We start from the raw sequence: 17,934 nt of genomic DNA, 5'->3' as shown, positions 1-17,934 counted from the left end.
CTCTCTTGAGAGAGAGACTCTTTGAGTCGACTCTGCCGGTCATCAAATGATTGGCTTGCCACGGATATTATATTTATCATTTCATAAATCATGACATCTTTAAAAATGTGGAAGAAAAGCATTTTCAGTGTTTGACTGACTGAGTGGGAAAAAACTAATCAAAAAAGTAATAATTTTGATAAATAATAAAGCGTGGGTTAATCTCATTAATAGAGATTCATACCTTATATCTTATTCTATAGCCTCATTTTAATAAGGTTATGTAATGTAATGGTTTAAATAAAAGCCTCGTTTTAATAACACACACACACACACACACACACACACACACACACACACACACACACACACACACACACACACACACACACACACACACACACACACTCCATGGTTTCAATCTTACATCCTCCATAAGTTCCTTTTTCTCACAAAAACAAATTTCACCCACTTTTTTACTTGATTGAATACTTTATTAGCAGTTTGCAGAAAAAAAAAGCACAGTAAAGTACAGTTCAATACAAGGTCTGCTGAGAGGATTTAAAACCCAAGAAAGCCTATGGCTTGTTTCCATTGGGGTCCTTTGTACTCAATTCATAGAAACATTACATGACAAACGGATGTACACTAACTACTATGCAAAACATCATATAAACAGTTTAAACCAGTGATGTGACAATAAAAACGTCTGATTCTGAGGTTCTAAGGTAGCCTACTTGGGGGAAACATCTTAGACATGTTCTAAATGTCTAAAGATGGAAATAGGCTTATAATATGTATATATATGAATATGTTCCCTTTGCACAAGGCCTCCCAATGTGTCAACTTGTTTAACACATCGAGTGCCAGAGGTTTATTAAAATATTATACGTTCAGTGCCTGCTATTCTTCCATCCACTTACGTTGATACGTTTCGTGCTGTAGAAGCCCCGACGCGGAAGTCCATGTAAACAAAGCGTGCGTGCGAGACGGCGGAGGGTCCCGACTAACGCCTGGAACAATAATATTTCTAAAGCGATCCTCCATTGCAGAGTGATCGCCGATCGAAAACGGCTCATTTCCACCACGTTAAAAATAAATGGAGATATTAAGCTTTTAGTCAAGGAGTTAACATTGGAAGGATTTTTGACATGGATCCACATCCGGCCTCTCCTTCTCAGAAACTCCTTGGATGATCCCCCACGTGTCTGGGCGATGGCCGAGGGTCCCGTCTAACCACTGGAACCATAATATTTATAACGTGATCCTCCATTACAGAGAGATCGCCCGTCTAAAATGTCTTGTTTTCACCACTGTAAAAAAGTATGGAGATATGGAGCTTTTTCTCTAGATCCCATCGCTGGAGAGGACGGAAGTGACGTTTTTTTTTGGGGCCGACGTCACATCCGTCCATTTAAAGCAGGGGTCTTCAACAGGGGGTCCGGGACCCCTAGGGGGTCCTCAGAGTTACCACAGGGGGTCCGCCAAATCTCTGTGTGATATATATATATTGTTTTACCTTAACCACTTGAACCCTAGCGTCCCTATTCTGAGGAAAACTTTAGCCAAAAAATAGCAGATCTACAAACTACAAACACACACACTGCGAGGCGTTGTGAGCTTGTAGATCTGCTATTTTTTGGCAAAGAGGTGTTTGGTGTAGAGGGAAACAAGAGCAGACCAAGTAAACAAAAAAAGTTGAATCTGAAACACAATTTTATACAATATAGAGTAGGGGGTCCCTGCTTCATCTCTCTCTCAGCTATAGGGGGTCCCTGCTTCATCTCTCTCTCAGCTATAGGGGGTCCCTGCTTCATCTCTCTCTCAGCTATAGGGGGTCCCTGCTTCATCTCTCTCTCTCAGCTATAGGGGGTCCCTGCTTCATCTCTCTCTCTCAGCTATAGGGGGTCCCTGCTTCATCTCTCTCTCAGCTATAGGGGGTCCCTGCTTCATCTCTCTCTCAGCTATAGGGGGTCCCTGCTTCATCTCTCTCTCAGCTATAGGGGGTCCCTGCTTCATCTCTCTCTCAGCTATAGGGGGTCCCTGCTTCATCTCTCTCTCAGCTATAGGGGGTCCTTGGCCTGAAAACGTTGAAGACCCCTGATTTATAGGGTCCTTGCGTTAGAGCGCCCCTTGTGGGGAAAAAAACCACTTGATGTGTTAACATGATATGTTATGATTAGGCCTGTCACAGTTATTACATCATCGTGTAATCACAATTATTTGAGATAATGGATCATATTTTCTCATAATCGTCAGAATGGTTTCCATGTTGAGAAATGTTAACGCCTTTGCAAATATAAAAAAAAAGCAGAAATAGCAGATCTACAAGCTTAAGCTTGTAGATCTGCTATTTCTGCTTTTTTTTTTTTACATGTATAAAATGATTAAATATGTCAATAATGTCTTTGTATATTTCAGTTATTTGTCATATCTGCCATGTGAAATGTTTGATTATGAAGCCTAAAAGGCCAAAACGACCAAACACACAATTACATTGTTAATCGTAATTATTTGAGTGACAATTAATCTTCAACTTAAATGTGTAATCATGACAGCCCTAGTTATGATATGATATGTGACACCATGTCAATGTATAATCATGACAGTCCTAGTTATGATATGATGTGATATGTGACACCATGTCAATGTGTAATCATGACAGCCCTAGTTATGATATGATGTGATATGTGACACCATGTCAATGTGTAATCATGACAGCCCTAGTTATGATATGATGTGTTATGTGACACCATGTCAGATAAGTGGTTGAAGATGGACTGATGTTATGTAATGTTATAACAATTGTATAAAACAATTCCAACAATTCAGTCTCTCAGATTAACACTGAATATAATTCTGCTGTGTGTTTGTTTATACCTGATCACATGACGTGTTCGTCATAATAAGGTACCCGTAATTAACGCTTAATGTATGATTACTTAATGCATTAATTAAGCATTATAATTCCTTGTAATTCATCATGAATTAACATCATTAGTTAATCATAAGTTAAGAAAAGTCACTTAATACATGAATTATAAGGAATTCATGATGAATTAATGCTTAAATAATGTATTAAGTAATCATAAATTAAGTGTTAATTACGGGTATCTTATGAGCAAGTGTTACTGAAGTATTGAACTATTCCAAATTGACCTGCAACTTAAGATATGAAGGTCTGATGATGACAAACATACATTGTATTGTGTAGCAAATAAGGTCTCTAAAAATGAACACTACAGTATGTTACTTTCTCATAAGCTGTGTGTGTGTGTGTGTGTGTGTGTGTGTGTGTGTGTGTGTGTGTGTGTGTGTGTGTGTGTGTGTGTGTGTGTGTGTGTGTGTGTGTGTGTGTGTTTGTATATAATATCTAACATCTCTGTTAGATATTATTATTTTATGAGTGAACTTCAACCTGATAAGAAGAAACTGATAAGACTACTATACTCATCCTAAAGCCAGTGACCCGCCTGATTCCAACACACTTATCTAGTGTGGGATGGCTCAGGGTAGAAGACAGGGTCAAACAAATATCAATAGGATTGGTATTAAACCCATTAAGACCAGGAAAGCATCTGTGTCATGTATAGATTTCTTTTGGCTATTCAACAATAGCGGATATTGAAAAAACAACAACATTTGTGCAAATCTTTGAATATATATTTTTAAAGCAAACATTTGTACAGTTTATTGAATTTGTTTTAACTTATGTTGCTATAATATCAGTGGTTATTTTTTCCTGTCAAGGACCCCCAAAATTATATGTATTTTTCCGCCGACCCCCATCTCAAAATATGTTGTGATGAGCTGATCTGTGTGTGTGTGTGTGTGTGTGTGTGTGTGTGTGTGTGTGTGTGTGTGTGTGTGTGTGTGTGTGTGTGTGTGTGTGTGTGTGTGTGTGTGTGTGTGTGTGTGTGTGTGTGTGTGTGTGTGTGTGTGTGTGTGTGTGTGTGCGTGCGTGTGTGTGTGTGTGTGTGTGCGTGTGTGTGTGCATGGTCCCTTCCATCTGAGTCAAATTGCTTGATATGCAAACAGAGCATCAAATGTCAGCACATCTCTGTTAGATATTATTATTATTTTAGGAGTGAACTTCAACCTGCTGCCTGACATTTTATTGCTGTTAGCTTCAGACCTCCCTAAACAAACTGATGACTACTATACTCGGCCTAAAGCCAGTGACCCGCCTGATTCCAACACACTTTGCTAGTCTGGGACGGCTCAGGGTAGAAGACAGGGTTAAGCAGATATCACAGGGATTGGTATTTAAGATCTAGTCAAAGACACAGAGTCCTCAATACCCTCATACCTGACTAACTACTTCTCCAGATCAGTGTTGATTTAGTTTGGGCCTTAAAAGGTCCGGATCAAGGACCAAATGTTTACATTGTTGCATTTTGTCTGGTTAGCGTTCACACGGGACTTTGTTAAGCGAACCAAATATGTAAACAAAGGACACGTGGTCATACGTGATCTGTTGACAGAATAGGCTATTTCTAAGGGAAAAGTGTGATTGTTTAAATGTTTTAATTTAATCAAAATCTTATTTAATACTTTTTTTTATTTATTATAACTGTTGTTATTTAACGGTGAAAACAATATGAGAACATTTCAATTATGTTTTAAAGGTATAGTTCAACCTAAAAATAAAATGTGATTAGTCACCCCATGGAGACTCGAATTCATAGATTTTTTTTTGTTTTTGTCGCATTCCTATTAGCCTATAATTTGATGACCAGCGGACCCGTAGGCAGTGGTTCCGGTAGGAGACACAAAGGAGACTCTTTGTGTCTCCTACCGGAACCGCTGCCGGTCATCAAATTATTGGCTTAGGAATGAGACAAAAACTAAAAAATATCCATAGAAAAAAAGTCATTTTGGAGGTTAACTATCCCTTTAATCACGGTCCCGGCCGCTTATTTAAAAAAAGAAGCCAAACGCATGCATTTCAGACAGCACCACAGGGAATACAGCGTTGGACGGACGGACGGAGGAACCACACACTCAAATTGATTGATGTGTCAGCACATCTCTGTTAGATATTATTATTTTATGAGTGAACTTCAACCTGCTACCTGACATGTCATTGCTGTCATTGTAAAGTGGATCGTACCTCAGTCCTTGTCTTTCTTACATTAGTCACTAAAGACTCTGGAGCCCTCATTCAATGTCATTTTGACTGTGCTTGCTCCTCTTGGTTCTCCAACATCTCAATGTCACTAAAAACTAAGCTTCAGACCTCTCAAAACAAACTGATAACTACTATACTCATCCTAAAGCCAGTGACCTGCCTGATTCAACTCACTTTGCTAGTTTGGCAAATCTTTGAATAGATATTTATTTTCAAAGCGAACATTTGTAACTCAAATCTTTGCTTCTGTGGATTCTACAAATGTCTTCTAAATCCTAACAGTTTGTTTATTTATTATGTTGCTATAATATCAGTGTTTTTTTTTTTTCATGTCAAGGACCCCCAAAATGATATGTATTTTTCCGCCGACCCCATCTCAAAATATGTTGTGGTGAGCTGATCAGTATATGGACGGCCAGGCCGTTACTATACACTATATGAGTGTGTGTGTGTGTGTGTGTGTGTGTGTGTGTGTGTGTGTGTGTGTGTGTGTGTGTGTGTGTGTGTGTGCATGGTCCCTTCCATCCGAGTCAAATTGTTTGATATGCAAACAGAGCAGCAAATGTCAGCACATCTCTGTTAGATGTTATTATTATTTTATGAGTGAACTTCAACCTGCTGCCTGACATTTTATTGCTGTTAGCTTCAGACCTCCCTAAACAAACTGATGACTACTATACTCGGCCTAAAGCCACTTTGCTAGTCTGGGACGGCTCAGGGTAGAAGACAGGGTTAAGCAGATATCAATGGGATAGTGTTACAGTCATCTTAAGGCATTAAGGCCAGTGTGGCCTCAGGGCATGCCATTTTTTTGAGGGGCACAAGGTGAAACTGAGGGGCAACGACGGCCATGTCCTTCGTGGCCTCCCTGACATTCCTGCCCTGACCTCTACACAAGCTCATAATAAATTGGTTTTAATCTCACGTTCATTCATTCATTCATCCTTTATTTATTTTCTCGGAAATACATTGAGGACAGAGCCCTCACTTTCAATGATGCCGAGATTACAGAAAGCATAATACAACAGTGTAAATAATATTAAAATAAGAACAGGATAAAACAATATGTGAAAACAAAAGAATAAAATCAGTAATAAAGACAGCTTAATTAAAACAGTGACAATTTAAAACAGCAAAATTAACAAGCAAGTTTTTAAATTGACCCAGTGAGACCATGGAATCCATTTTTAAAGTGCGTTGTAATTCATTCCAGGTAAAGGGAGCGCTAAAACTGAAGGCTGTTTTACCTAGCTCGGTGTTGGCCTTGGGGACCGATAATGGGATGTACCTGTACACACATGATCATAGAATAACTTTGAACCTCACCTGAGTGTCAGCAATTCCTGACGAAGATTCCTGACAAGCCTTTTCTTATCAGCCCAATACAAGGGACAAGGTTCAGTGTGGCTTTGTCTGTAAGAACCAACCAGAAAGGAGCTCTCATCTCATGTGACCTCTGAGGAACCAACCAGAAAGGATCTCTCATCTCATGTTATCTCTGAGGAAATTAAACCAAACTAAACTCAATCTGTTAGTCAGTCAGTCAGTCAGTCAGACAGACAGACAGACTAAAATGGCGCAGCAGGGAGCTCAAGTGGATCAGGAACAGTTGTGTTGTTCTATCTGTCTGGATCTACAGAAGGATCCAGTGACTGTTCCCTGTGGAGACAGCTACTTGTCCGTAGGCAAATCGGACATAAAATGTTGTGGTGGAACATAACAGTCTGCTCTCACTAAGGAGTCATTTACATTTTTGGCACGTTTGTGCGCAAAAATGGAATACATGACCCACATTAGGATCACTAGATAAAAATACCAGTGTTTCTTCACAGCACTCTTAATATCAGAACATAAAGGTGAATAAGTTAATAAAACCATCATAGACTCCCCTGCACGAGCAGGTTTAGGAGTTAACAGGCTAGTCCTCTCTTTCTCACAAGCTCTCTCTAAGTACTAAGCACTTTGTCACTGTAACCTTTAGCTATGAATCTAAGTATGGCAAACAATAATAATAATCCTATACTATCCTAATGGATTGATTAGATGCTTATATTAACCACTTAAGCCCTATTTTATACTTCAGTCATACGACTATGTCACACAAAAATAACTATCTACAAGCTCTCAAGTCAGTGTCATTGTGATGTGTTGTGTCCTTTTTAAGGGTTTTTGCAATGAATGAACATTTCTGCCAACAATTACATGACAAGTGTCTCTCTAGCTCTACTCTACACCAGACAGAGCTGACTATGTCCTCTCTAGCTCTACTCTACACCAGACAGAGCTGACTATGTCCTCTCTAGCTCTACTCTACACCAGACAGAGCTGACTATGTTGTATCATTGGATGGTGGTGTCAGAGAGGCAGGTGTTGTTTTCAAGGCATAGGGATGTGGTTAGGTTGAAGGTTTTCACATCTGTCATTTCTCAGTGCTAAACATGATCTACAGCCTTCTTTGTGCCACTTCCTCTCCTCTCCTGATGTTCTCTACACCACAGCAGACAGAGCTGTTTGCTGCAGGTTCATAAGTACCAACACACACAACCGTTAACTTCACCTTGTCAACACAAGATGGTGGTGCCACATGCACAGCGGCCAACTTCATCCTGTCAACACAAGATGGCACAGAGACACGTGGACTTACATGGTCTCCACACAACGTTTTATTTCCTATACTAACAATGAGGGGTCAGTCTGGGGTCAGTCTGGTGTGTCCCAGCTGAGGAGAGACCCCAACCGAAATATTCTTCTGGCAGCTTCTAAAGTGTAATAAATACATTTTGAACCCCATCAATTTCTGATAGTTTGGACATAGCATACCACACTATGAGCCTAAATAAAATGATTATATGTTTGTACTGGAAACACGTCTCTGCTCCTCTGTCCTTATTAAACCTGTTGTTGGGTATTTTAAACTGAATGCATGAGGAAAAAAATACCTTAGCCTTAATAGCAAGAAAGAGGACAAAGAACTTTCTTTTACCAAGCAATCAGACTTTTGAAGGACAGAATAATGTCTCTGATACAGTGTACACATAAATGTGATGTTTAGGTTTTAGTCAATAATGTGAAGATACTGTAGAGTGTTAAAACAATTCAGTTTATCATGTGTGATGCTGTTATTGTTGTATCCAGTGTTTTTGTTAAAGGCATTTGTGGAAGAGTCAATTTGTTGATGAAAACAACAAATGTGTAAAATAGTGGTCAGTCTTTTCAGGTGGGAGGGGCTTTGAGCTGAGTTAGAGGACGTTACTGACAGCAGTTGAACTCAGACACTCTGGATTGTTGAAGGTGGATCAGCTCAGGTAAAAAGTCTCTTTGACTTCATCTGGATTCTATGTAATGTTGATTGATAGAGCTGTTTTTCCTTATCACCCACACAAAGTACCAGACACTTTCATAAAGGCCACAAAGAAAAGCAGACTCGAAGAGAGGCAGCCATTGGTTATAACGATTATATTATATCTTTAGTCAGACATGAGAGACATGGGAAGGTTACAGTATCACAGGTGTTAACGCATCATCGGTCGGGTCTCTCTCACACATAGAACGACAAGACTGGACTTTTACATGGCCCGTTATCAGTTAGGTAACATAAACAATGACATCATAGGATGTGACATAGATGAGTTTCCGGGCGAAGGTGGACTTCTTGGATTGGATGAGAGTGCTTTTATCCAAAGCGCTTTACATAGATTGTGCATTACATTCACACATTCCATGCAGTGGGTGTTGCATCTAAATAGGATCGACGGGAAGCAATTTCCCCTTGAGAAATTGCGGCCGCCATTGTTGTGTACTGCTGTTTGCCTCTCGTCGGACTTTTTAGACGAGTTGCACAGCTCTCAGACCGGTAAGAGGCGTGTCCGCTCAGATTCTGAGCGTAAGTTACATCCCGCCCACAAATACCAGGGCTCTGGCCCAGAAGTTCCTCGCCAGAGCTGGCGAAAACTTCTGGGAACTCAGATTAGGGGTTCAGTGTCTTGCTCAAGGACACTTCTACACTAACTCTGAGGGAGCCCCCCAGCCCGGGATCGAACTGGGAACCTTGTGGTTTCCAGTTCACTCTACCCCTGAGCCACTGCGGCCCCTACACAGATCCCTGATGCACTACACTGACACTCTTATCCCTAACAATTACACAACATTACATTACCCACTTCAGCCCTATATATATATATTCTGGCTATTTAAAAATGGCAGATCTACAAGCTCACAATGAGTCACGGCGCGACGCATTGTGAGCCGCTTTAGTGTTTTGTAATAACGTGTTTGGTGTGATCACGTGACCGGATCACTGTTTTTTTTTACTTCTACGTAATCTACATGAAAGATATTAACCCACAAGCTGCTGGAGGAGCCAATTTAACGTAAACCATAAAAAACACCCCAGCCCGTAGATCTACGGGCTTGGCAGTAGATGTGTTAACCACTTGAACCCCACTAGGAGGAACAACCACTACAAATAGCAGATCTACAAGCTTGTAGATCTGATGTGTTTGGTTGGAAAAAAGAAGGCACCAAGTACAGAGTGTTTTACTGAGTCTAGAGGCTCTGAGTGGATAAACTGAAGTGATTTTAATAACTATTATTATCATAGTATTCTGAGGCACACCTGGACTTATCTTATACTTTGACTGTTCAAAAACAGCAGATCTACAAGCTCTTAGCGCGGCACCGAGTGCCGCGCTAAGAGCTTGTAGATCTGCATTTTTTTTTTAAATCATGAAAATGTGTGCAAATCTTTGAATATGTGTTTTTAAAGTGAACATTTGTCACTCAAATCTTTGCTTCTGGGGGTCCCTGGAACAAAACATTTTGAGATGGGGGTCCGTGGCCAAATATATATAAATGTGGGGGTCCTTGACATTCTAAATCTTCTAAATCCTAACAGTTTTTGAAAAAAAACGTATGTTGTTATAATATCAGTGGTTCTCAAACTTTATCATGTGAAGAACCCCCAAAATGATAATGTATTTGGCCGCGGACCCCCACCTGAAAATATGTTGTTCCAGGGACAAAGAAGAGCAAAGACTTTTATAAAAAAAGATTTAAAGGTTTGCACATATTTGCGTGATTTTTCCAAAAATAGCAGATCTACAAGCTCATAGCGCGGCACCGAGTGCCGCGCTATGAGCTTGTAGATCTGCTAGTTTTCAATAGCCAAAGTATTAAATATGGATAAAGGGTTCAAATGATTGTGAAGCTTTATTAATAAATGTTGTTAAAACTTGGGGTCTGGGGACCCCCAGGGGTCCTTGGGGGGGTTCCAGGGGGTCCCCAGCAAAATGTGTTAATAAAGCATCACAATAATTTGAACCACTTTAACCTTTTATAATTTACTTAGGCTATTCAAAAATAGCAGATCTACAAGCTCATAGCGCGGCACCGAGTGCCGCGCTATGAGCTTGTAGATCTGCTATTTTTCAATAGCCAAAGTATTAAATATGGATAAAGGGTTCAAATGATTGTGAAGCTTTATTAATAAATGTTGTTAAAACTTGGGGTCTGGGGACCCCCAGGGGTCCTTGGGGGGGTTCCAGGGGGTCCCCAGCAAAATGTGTTAATAAAGCATCACAATAATTTGAACCACTTTAACCTTTTATAATTTACTTAGGCTATTCAAAAATAGCAGATCTACAAGCTCATAGCGCGGCACAGAGTGCCGCGCTATGAGCTTGTAGATCTGCTATTTTTCAATAGCCAAAGTATTAAATATGGATAAAGGGGTTAAAATGATTGTGAAGCTTTATTAACACATTGTGTTAAAACGTGGGGTCCGGGGACCCCCAGGGGTCCTTGGGGGGGTTCCAGGGGGTCCCCAGCTAAATGTGTTAATAAAGCATCACAATCATTTGAACCACTTTAACCTTTTATAATTTACTTAGGCTATTCAAAAATAGCAGATCTACAAGCTCATAGCGCGGCACCGAGTGCCGCGCTATGAGCTTGTAGATCTGCTATTTTTGAAAAATCGTGAACCTTTTTGCAAATCTTTGAATATTTATATTTTTTAAAGTGAACATTTGTAACTCAAATCTTTGCTTCTGGGGGTCCCTGGAACAACATGTCAAATACATGTAATGACTTGTTTCATGTTTTTTATATAAATATATAGGTTTGTAATAATAAAAAGAGATTGAGGTTGTCAAGTCAAGTCAAGTTTATTTGTAAACTGCAGCACATTTAAAAAGCCAAAGTGCTTTAAGAGACAATATCAACATATAGACTGTGAGATCTATTCACAAAGCTATAATAAAAGCCTATTACGTAACCAGAAAACTAAAACTAATACAAACAAAACAACAACAAACAACAACAACAGAGCCTTTAGTTTGGATTTGAACTTCTCAATGGTGGAGCTAACTTAATGTGGAATGGATCTACAAGCTCACAACGCATCCCCCCTGTCTGAAAATAGAAGATCTACAAGCTCACAATGCATCCCCCCTGTCTGAAAATAGCAGATCTACAAGCTCACAATGCATCCCCCCTGTCTGAAAATAGAAGATCTACAAGCTCACAATGCATCCCCCCTGTCTGAAAATAGCAGATCTACAAGCTCACAACGCATCCCCCCTGTCTGAAAATAGAAGATCTACAAGCTCACAACGCATCCCCCCTGTCTGAAAATAGAAGATCTACAAGCTCACAATGCATCCCCCCTGTCTGAAAATAGCAGATCTACAAGCTCACAATGCATCCCCCTGTCTGAAAATAGCAGATCTACAAGCTCACAAAGCATCCCCCTGTCTGAAAATAGCAGATCTACAAGCTCACAACGCATCCCCCTGTCTGAAAATAGCAGATCTACAAGCTTACAATGCATTCCCCTGTCAGAAAATAGCAGATCTACAAGCTTACAACGCATCCCCCGGTCTGAAAATAGCAGATTTACAAGCTAACAACACATCCCCCCGTCTAAAAATAGCAGATCTACAAGCTCACAATGCATCCCCCCTGTCTGAAAATAGAAGATCTACAAGCTCACAATGCATCCCCCCTGTCTGAAAATAGCAGATCTACAAGCTCAGACAGGGGGGGGTGCGTTGTGAGCTTGTAGATCTGCTATTTTCAGACGGGGGATGCATTGTGATCCCCCGTCTGAAAATAGCAGATCTACAAGCTCACAACGCATCCCCCCCTGTCTGAAAATAGAAGATCTACAAGCTCACAACGCATCCCCCCCTGTCTGAAAATAGAAGATCTACAAGCTCACAATGCATCCCCCCTGTCTGAAAATAGCAGATCTACAAGCTCACAATGCATCCCCCCTGTCTGAAAATAGCAGATCTACAAGCTCACAATGCATCCCCCTGTCTGAAAATAGCAGATCTACAAGCTCACAACGCATCCCCCTGTCTGAAAATAGCAGATCTACAAGCTTACAATGCATCCCCCGGTCTGAAAATAGCAGATTTACAAGCTAACAACACATCCCCCCCGTCTAAAAATAGCAGATCTACAAGCTCACAACGCATCCCCCCCGTCTGAAAATAACAGATCTACAAGCTCACAATGCATCCCCCCCGTCTGAAAATAGCAGATCTACAAGCTCACAACGCATCCCCCCCGTCTGAAAATAATATCTACAAACATTGCACTGGAGGGGGGGGGGGGACCCCTGGGGGACCCCAGTCAGCTAAGTACAGTAGTATGTATATACTGTATCTGTAAGCTCTACTATATATTCTATATACATACTGTAGGGTGTAAGTGTTTCAACACGTTTACCAGATCTCACACACCTCTGCTGTAGCACCATTAACATATATCCCTGCATATAGAGGTTGTGTGAAGGTGGTGTTTACTGTATAGAGGAGGGTCTGTTTGTTGTCATTAATACAGTAGAAAGACACAGTACCTGCTCTGTGATCTGTGTACACGCCCATTACCCCCTCACCCCCCCTACCCCCCCTACCCCTCCCTGTGGAGGCATCAGGTCCTGACAGGTTAGTCTGAATGCTGTTGTGTCTGAACATGTAGTCTGAACCATGTGACCAATATAACATCCAGGACTTGTCATTGTGACCAAAGCGTGATAGCTCCTCCTCCTTTCTGTTGATGTCTATATAACTGACTGCTACACCAACACCCACTCCACTCCATTTTACTTCAAAGTAACTACGTTCAGGCAGACTCTCTCTACTCATCACCTGACGCTGAGAGGTAAATCTGTGTGGATGTTCAGGATGATGTTGGTCTCCTGTATCATATGTATAAGTCACCTTCCTGTTCTCCTCTGACAGGATGAGCTTGTTGTTCACTGTGTTTTCATCCAGTGAAAGCTGACAGGAATCTGTGAGAAAAACAAAAGACAAAATATCACAACTAATGAAACACTTTACACCTGGAGTCACTGTGTCGGCCATGTTATTAATGCTGAACATTTAGAAACTTAACCCATTAAGACCAGGAACACATCTGTGTCATTTTAACTTTTATTTATCTGTTCAATAATCAGTGGTGGAAAAAGTACTCAAATGTTTTACTTAAGTAAAAGTATCAATACTGCAATGTAGAAGTACTCTGTTACCAGTAAAAGTCCGTAATTAAAAAAATATTTGAGTAAAAGTACAAAAGTATTGGCATCAAAATGTACTTAAAAGTACCGAAAGTTTAAATTACTCATTATGCAGAATGTCCCATTACCCAGTTTTTAAATGTATAAAATATATAAAAATCTTTTCATCGCGACACATTGTGAGCTTGTAGATCTGCTATTTTTAAATGGCCGAATTGTATATAGGGCTGAAGTGGTTTGTAATAATAATCTAAATCTACAAAGTAACTAATAACTAAAGTTTTCAAATAAAAAAATTGTGGGTTAAAAGTACAATATCTGCCTCTGAGATGTAGTGGAGTAGAAGTAAAAGTACTGAAATTGGAAATACTCAAAATTGTACTTAAGTACAGTACTTGAGTACATGTACTTAGTTACTTTAAACCACTTTCAAACTTTCTTTTTTTGGCTGTTCAAAAATAGCAGATCTACAAGCTCGTAGCGCGGCAGTCGGTGCCGCGCTACGAGCTTGTACTGGAACAAAATATTAATGTTCGCTTTATAAAACTATAATATTCAAAGATTTGCACACATTTTCATGATTTTTCAAAAATAGCAGATCTACAAGCTCATAGAGCGGCACTCAATGAGCTTGTAGATCTCCTATTTTTGAATAGCCAAATCAATCTAAAGTGACAGAGATGCGTTCCCGGTCTTAATGGGTTAAATGGGTCCCCAGCTAAATGTGTTAATATAGAATCACAATAATTTGAACAACTTTTATATTTAGGCTATTCAAAAATAGCAGATCTACAAGCTCATAGCGCGGCACCGATCCGCTATTTTAGAAAAATCGTGAACGTTTAAGCAAATCTTTGAATATATATATATTTAAAGGAAACATTTTTAACTCAAATCTTTGCTTCTGGGGGTCCCTGGAACAACATATTTTAAGATGGGGGTCCGCGGCCAAATACATGTCATTGTGGGGGTCCTTGACATGGAAACAGTTTGAGAACCACTGATATTATAACAACATAAGTTTAGAAAAATTATTAAGAAGACATTTGTAGAATCCCCCAGAAGCAAAGATTTGAGTTACAAATGTTCATTTGAGTTAAATGAATGTTAAATGTTAAAGTCATAGCGCCGCACCGAGTGCCGCGCTATGAGCTTGTAGATCTGCTATTTTTGAATAGCCAAAGTATAAGATAATGCTTCAATTAGATAGATCTAATTAAATTAGATAGCAGATCTACAAGCTCACAATATGTCACATTGTGATGTGTTGTGAGCTTGTAGATCAGTTATTTGCACTTTTCATACTGAGACAAAAAAAATCCTCAGTGTTAACCCATTAAAACCAGGAAAGTGTTTTGTTTGTTTAGATTTTAGTGTTTTGGAAAAGTGGTTCTCATAAATAGCAGATCTGCAAGCTCACAGTGCATCACTTCGTGCCAAATTGCGAGCTTGTACATCTGCTATTTTTGAACATTTTAAAAAAAACTTGAAATTGTATGAAAGATTAAAAAAAAAATTTATGATGTTCTATATTGTCTGAATCAGCTTTGTTTATGTTTGTTTATGTGCTAAAAGAGTGACTTTGAGATCTGTTTCAGCGTACAATGTAAGTCAATGAGAATATTTAGAATTATTAATTTCTAATCAATGGAGATATTATTTCATTCAATCAATGGATTTTTTATTATTAATCGCCCAGAAGCAAAGAATTGAGTTAAAAATGTTCACCTTAAAAAAAATATATATATATTCAAAGATTTATGAAAATGTCATGATTTCTTCAAAAAATAGCAGATCTACAAGCTCATAGCGCGGCACTCAGTGAGCTTGTAGAAAGTATAATATAATGTTTAAATCAGATCTAATTAAATTAGATAGCAGATCTACAAGCTCACAATGTGTCACATTGTGATGCGTTGTGAGCTTGTAGATCTGTTATTTGCACTTTTCATACTGAGACAAAGTATATCGTTGCTGTCACTCAGGCAGAAACCTTGTATTTGAACCTTGCTATTGAAAATAGCTGATCTATAAGCGCTCTATATGAGATTTACATCTGACACACACACACACACACACACACACACACACACACTTTAACATTTGCTTTGGCTGTTCAAAAATAGCAGATCTACAAGCTCATAGCGCTGCACCGATCTGCTACTTTAGAAAATTTGTGAAAATGTAAGCAAATCTTTGAATATATATATAAATATATTTAAAGCAACATTTTTAACTGAAATCTTTGCTTCTGGGGGTCCCTGGAACAACATATTTTAAGATTGGGGTCCGCGGCCAAATCCATATCATTGTGGGGGTCCTTGACATGGAAACAGTTTGAGAACCACTGATATTATAACAACATACGTTTAGAAAAATGATTTAGAAGACATTTGTAGAATCCTCCAGAAGCAAAGATTTGAGTTACAAATGTTCAAAATGCTCAGATCTACAATGCTCATAGCGCGGCACCGAGTGCCTCGCTATGAGCATTGTAGATCTGATGAGCATTGTTGCATTGTAGATCTGTTATTTGCACTTTTCATACTGAGACAAAAAAAATCCTCAGTGTTAACCCATTAAAACCAGGAGGGTGTTTTGTTTGTTTAGATTTTAGTGTTTTGAAACAGTGGTTCTCATAAATAGCAGATCTACAAGCTCACAGCGCGTCACTTCGTGCCACGCTGCGATATTTATGAACATTTTTTAAAACAATTGAAATTGTTTGAAAGATTTTGAAAAAAAAAAAAGATTTCTGGGGTCCCTGACATAAAACATGTTCAGATGGGGGTCCCTGACATAAAACATGTTCAGATGGGGGAAACTACACAACCCAAACCTCTACCACAGTGGTCTGGTCCTTTAAATGAATCACTGTAACTATGAAGGTTGTTTATAGCATTGGTTCTCAAAGTGGGGTCCGGGGACCCCCAGGGGTCCTTGGGGGGGTTCCAGGGGGTCCCCAGCTAAATGTGTTAATATAGCATCACAATCATTTTAACCACTTAAACCTTTTATACTTAGGCTACTCAAAAACAGCAGATCTACAAGCTCATAGCGCGGCACCGATCTGCTACTTTAGAAAATGTTTGCAAATCTTTGTATAAATATAAATGTTTTAACATTTGTAACTCACATGTGTTTCAACGGTGTGCCTCGCAGGTCCGCATGTTGTGTGTGTGTGTGTGTTTGTGTGCACGCATGCACGTGTGCAGTGCTGGCTTGTGTGTGTGTGTGTGTGTGTGTGTGTGTGTGTGTGTGTGTGTGTGTGTGTGTGTGTGTGTGTGTGTGTGTGTGTGTGTGTGTGTGTCTTTAAGTGGCGCATGTGTTGCAACGGTGCGCCTCGCAGGACCGCATGTTGCGCGCGCGCGCGTGTGTGTGTGTGTGTGTGTGTGTGTTGAAGTGGCGCGTGTGTTGTGTCTTTGCCGTGCTCAAACATACGGACGGAGGGACACACAAGGTCAAATGTAGAGCGGCTGGCACCGCTAAAAAATTGCAGATCTACAAGCTCATAGCGCGGCACTCGGTGCCGCGCTATGAGCTTGTAGAAAGTATAAGATAATGCTTAAATTAGATAGATCTTATTACATTAGATAGCAGATCTACAAGCTTACAATGTGTCACATTGTGATGTGTTGTGAGCTTGTAGATCTGTTATTTGCACTTTTCATTCTGAGACAAAGTATATATATATAGGAGTGGCCCAATTCTCTTATATCCAACTTGCTACAAAAATCGCTCATGCAAAACTATATAATCTCCTACATTTCATTTTCCACCTTCACATGTGTCTCCTTCCTCTAATAATCATAAAGTGCTATATATTTCATCTCGCCATTTACTTCCGGATGGTTCGTTACACCAGCCAATCATCATCATCATCTGCGCCACACTGAGAACCTTTTGCCCCGTTGCCACATCCGTCAAACGGGAAAGAAACAAGCGCTGCCGTGGTCTATGCAAACGAGCCCAAATGCGCGCCCAAATAAGACTAAAATCACTTATACAAAAGGCAGACCTGGCAACGCAGGCTACGCCAATCATTTGACAGAGATCCACAAGCTATGGGCCACAGCCGCTATGTGCCATACACCGTATCTTAGCAACAACGAAAGCGCTCACTCTCATTGGTCGTGTCATCCTGAGGCCAGTTTCCAGACAGCAGCATCGCAGAGAGCTTGCTGTCGCCATCACAGCCAGACGCAGCAACAACAGGGCTCCGTGAGAGTTGTGCGCGCTGAGCTGGACACGACAGCACAATCACCCTCATTTCTCTAATAAATCGCCTTGTCATTCATAT

General features: G+C 40.0%; 2 protein-coding genes across 3 annotated transcripts in view; one reads left to right on the top strand and one right to left on the bottom strand.

Annotated features, from left to right (window-relative positions):
* The window catches only part of LOC308081379 (peroxisome assembly protein 12-like), a 7,726-nt gene extending 7,396 nt beyond the window's left edge, over window positions 1–330 (top strand). For both annotated transcript variants that reach the window (XM_080457754.1, XM_080457755.1), the window contains exon 5: window positions 1–330. This exon is cut by the window's left edge and continues 551 nt beyond it. The gene's annotated coding sequence lies outside the window, so the exon portion shown is untranslated.
* A 10,925-nt stretch (window positions 331–11,255) lies between these two features.
* Window positions 11,256–17,934, bottom strand: part of LOC308081377 (NLR family CARD domain-containing protein 3-like) — a 182,029-nt gene continuing 175,350 nt past the window's right edge. The window contains exon 10 of the mRNA XM_080457752.1: window positions 11,256–13,409. Coding sequence (XP_080313878.1) covers window positions 12,841–13,409 — 569 coding nt within the window. The 3' untranslated portion in view covers window positions 11,256–12,840. The remainder of the gene's footprint in view (window positions 13,410–17,934) is intronic.

The sequence above is a fragment of the Gymnoscopelus braueri genome (assembly GCF_963280865.1).
Source record: "Gymnoscopelus braueri genome assembly, contig: SCAFFOLD_42, whole genome shotgun sequence".
In the NCBI taxonomy this organism is placed as follows: domain Eukaryota; kingdom Metazoa; phylum Chordata; class Actinopteri; order Myctophiformes; family Myctophidae; genus Gymnoscopelus; species Gymnoscopelus braueri.
The sequence above is the reverse complement of the archived record's forward strand: the minus strand, read 5'-3'. Positions and strand labels throughout refer to the sequence as shown.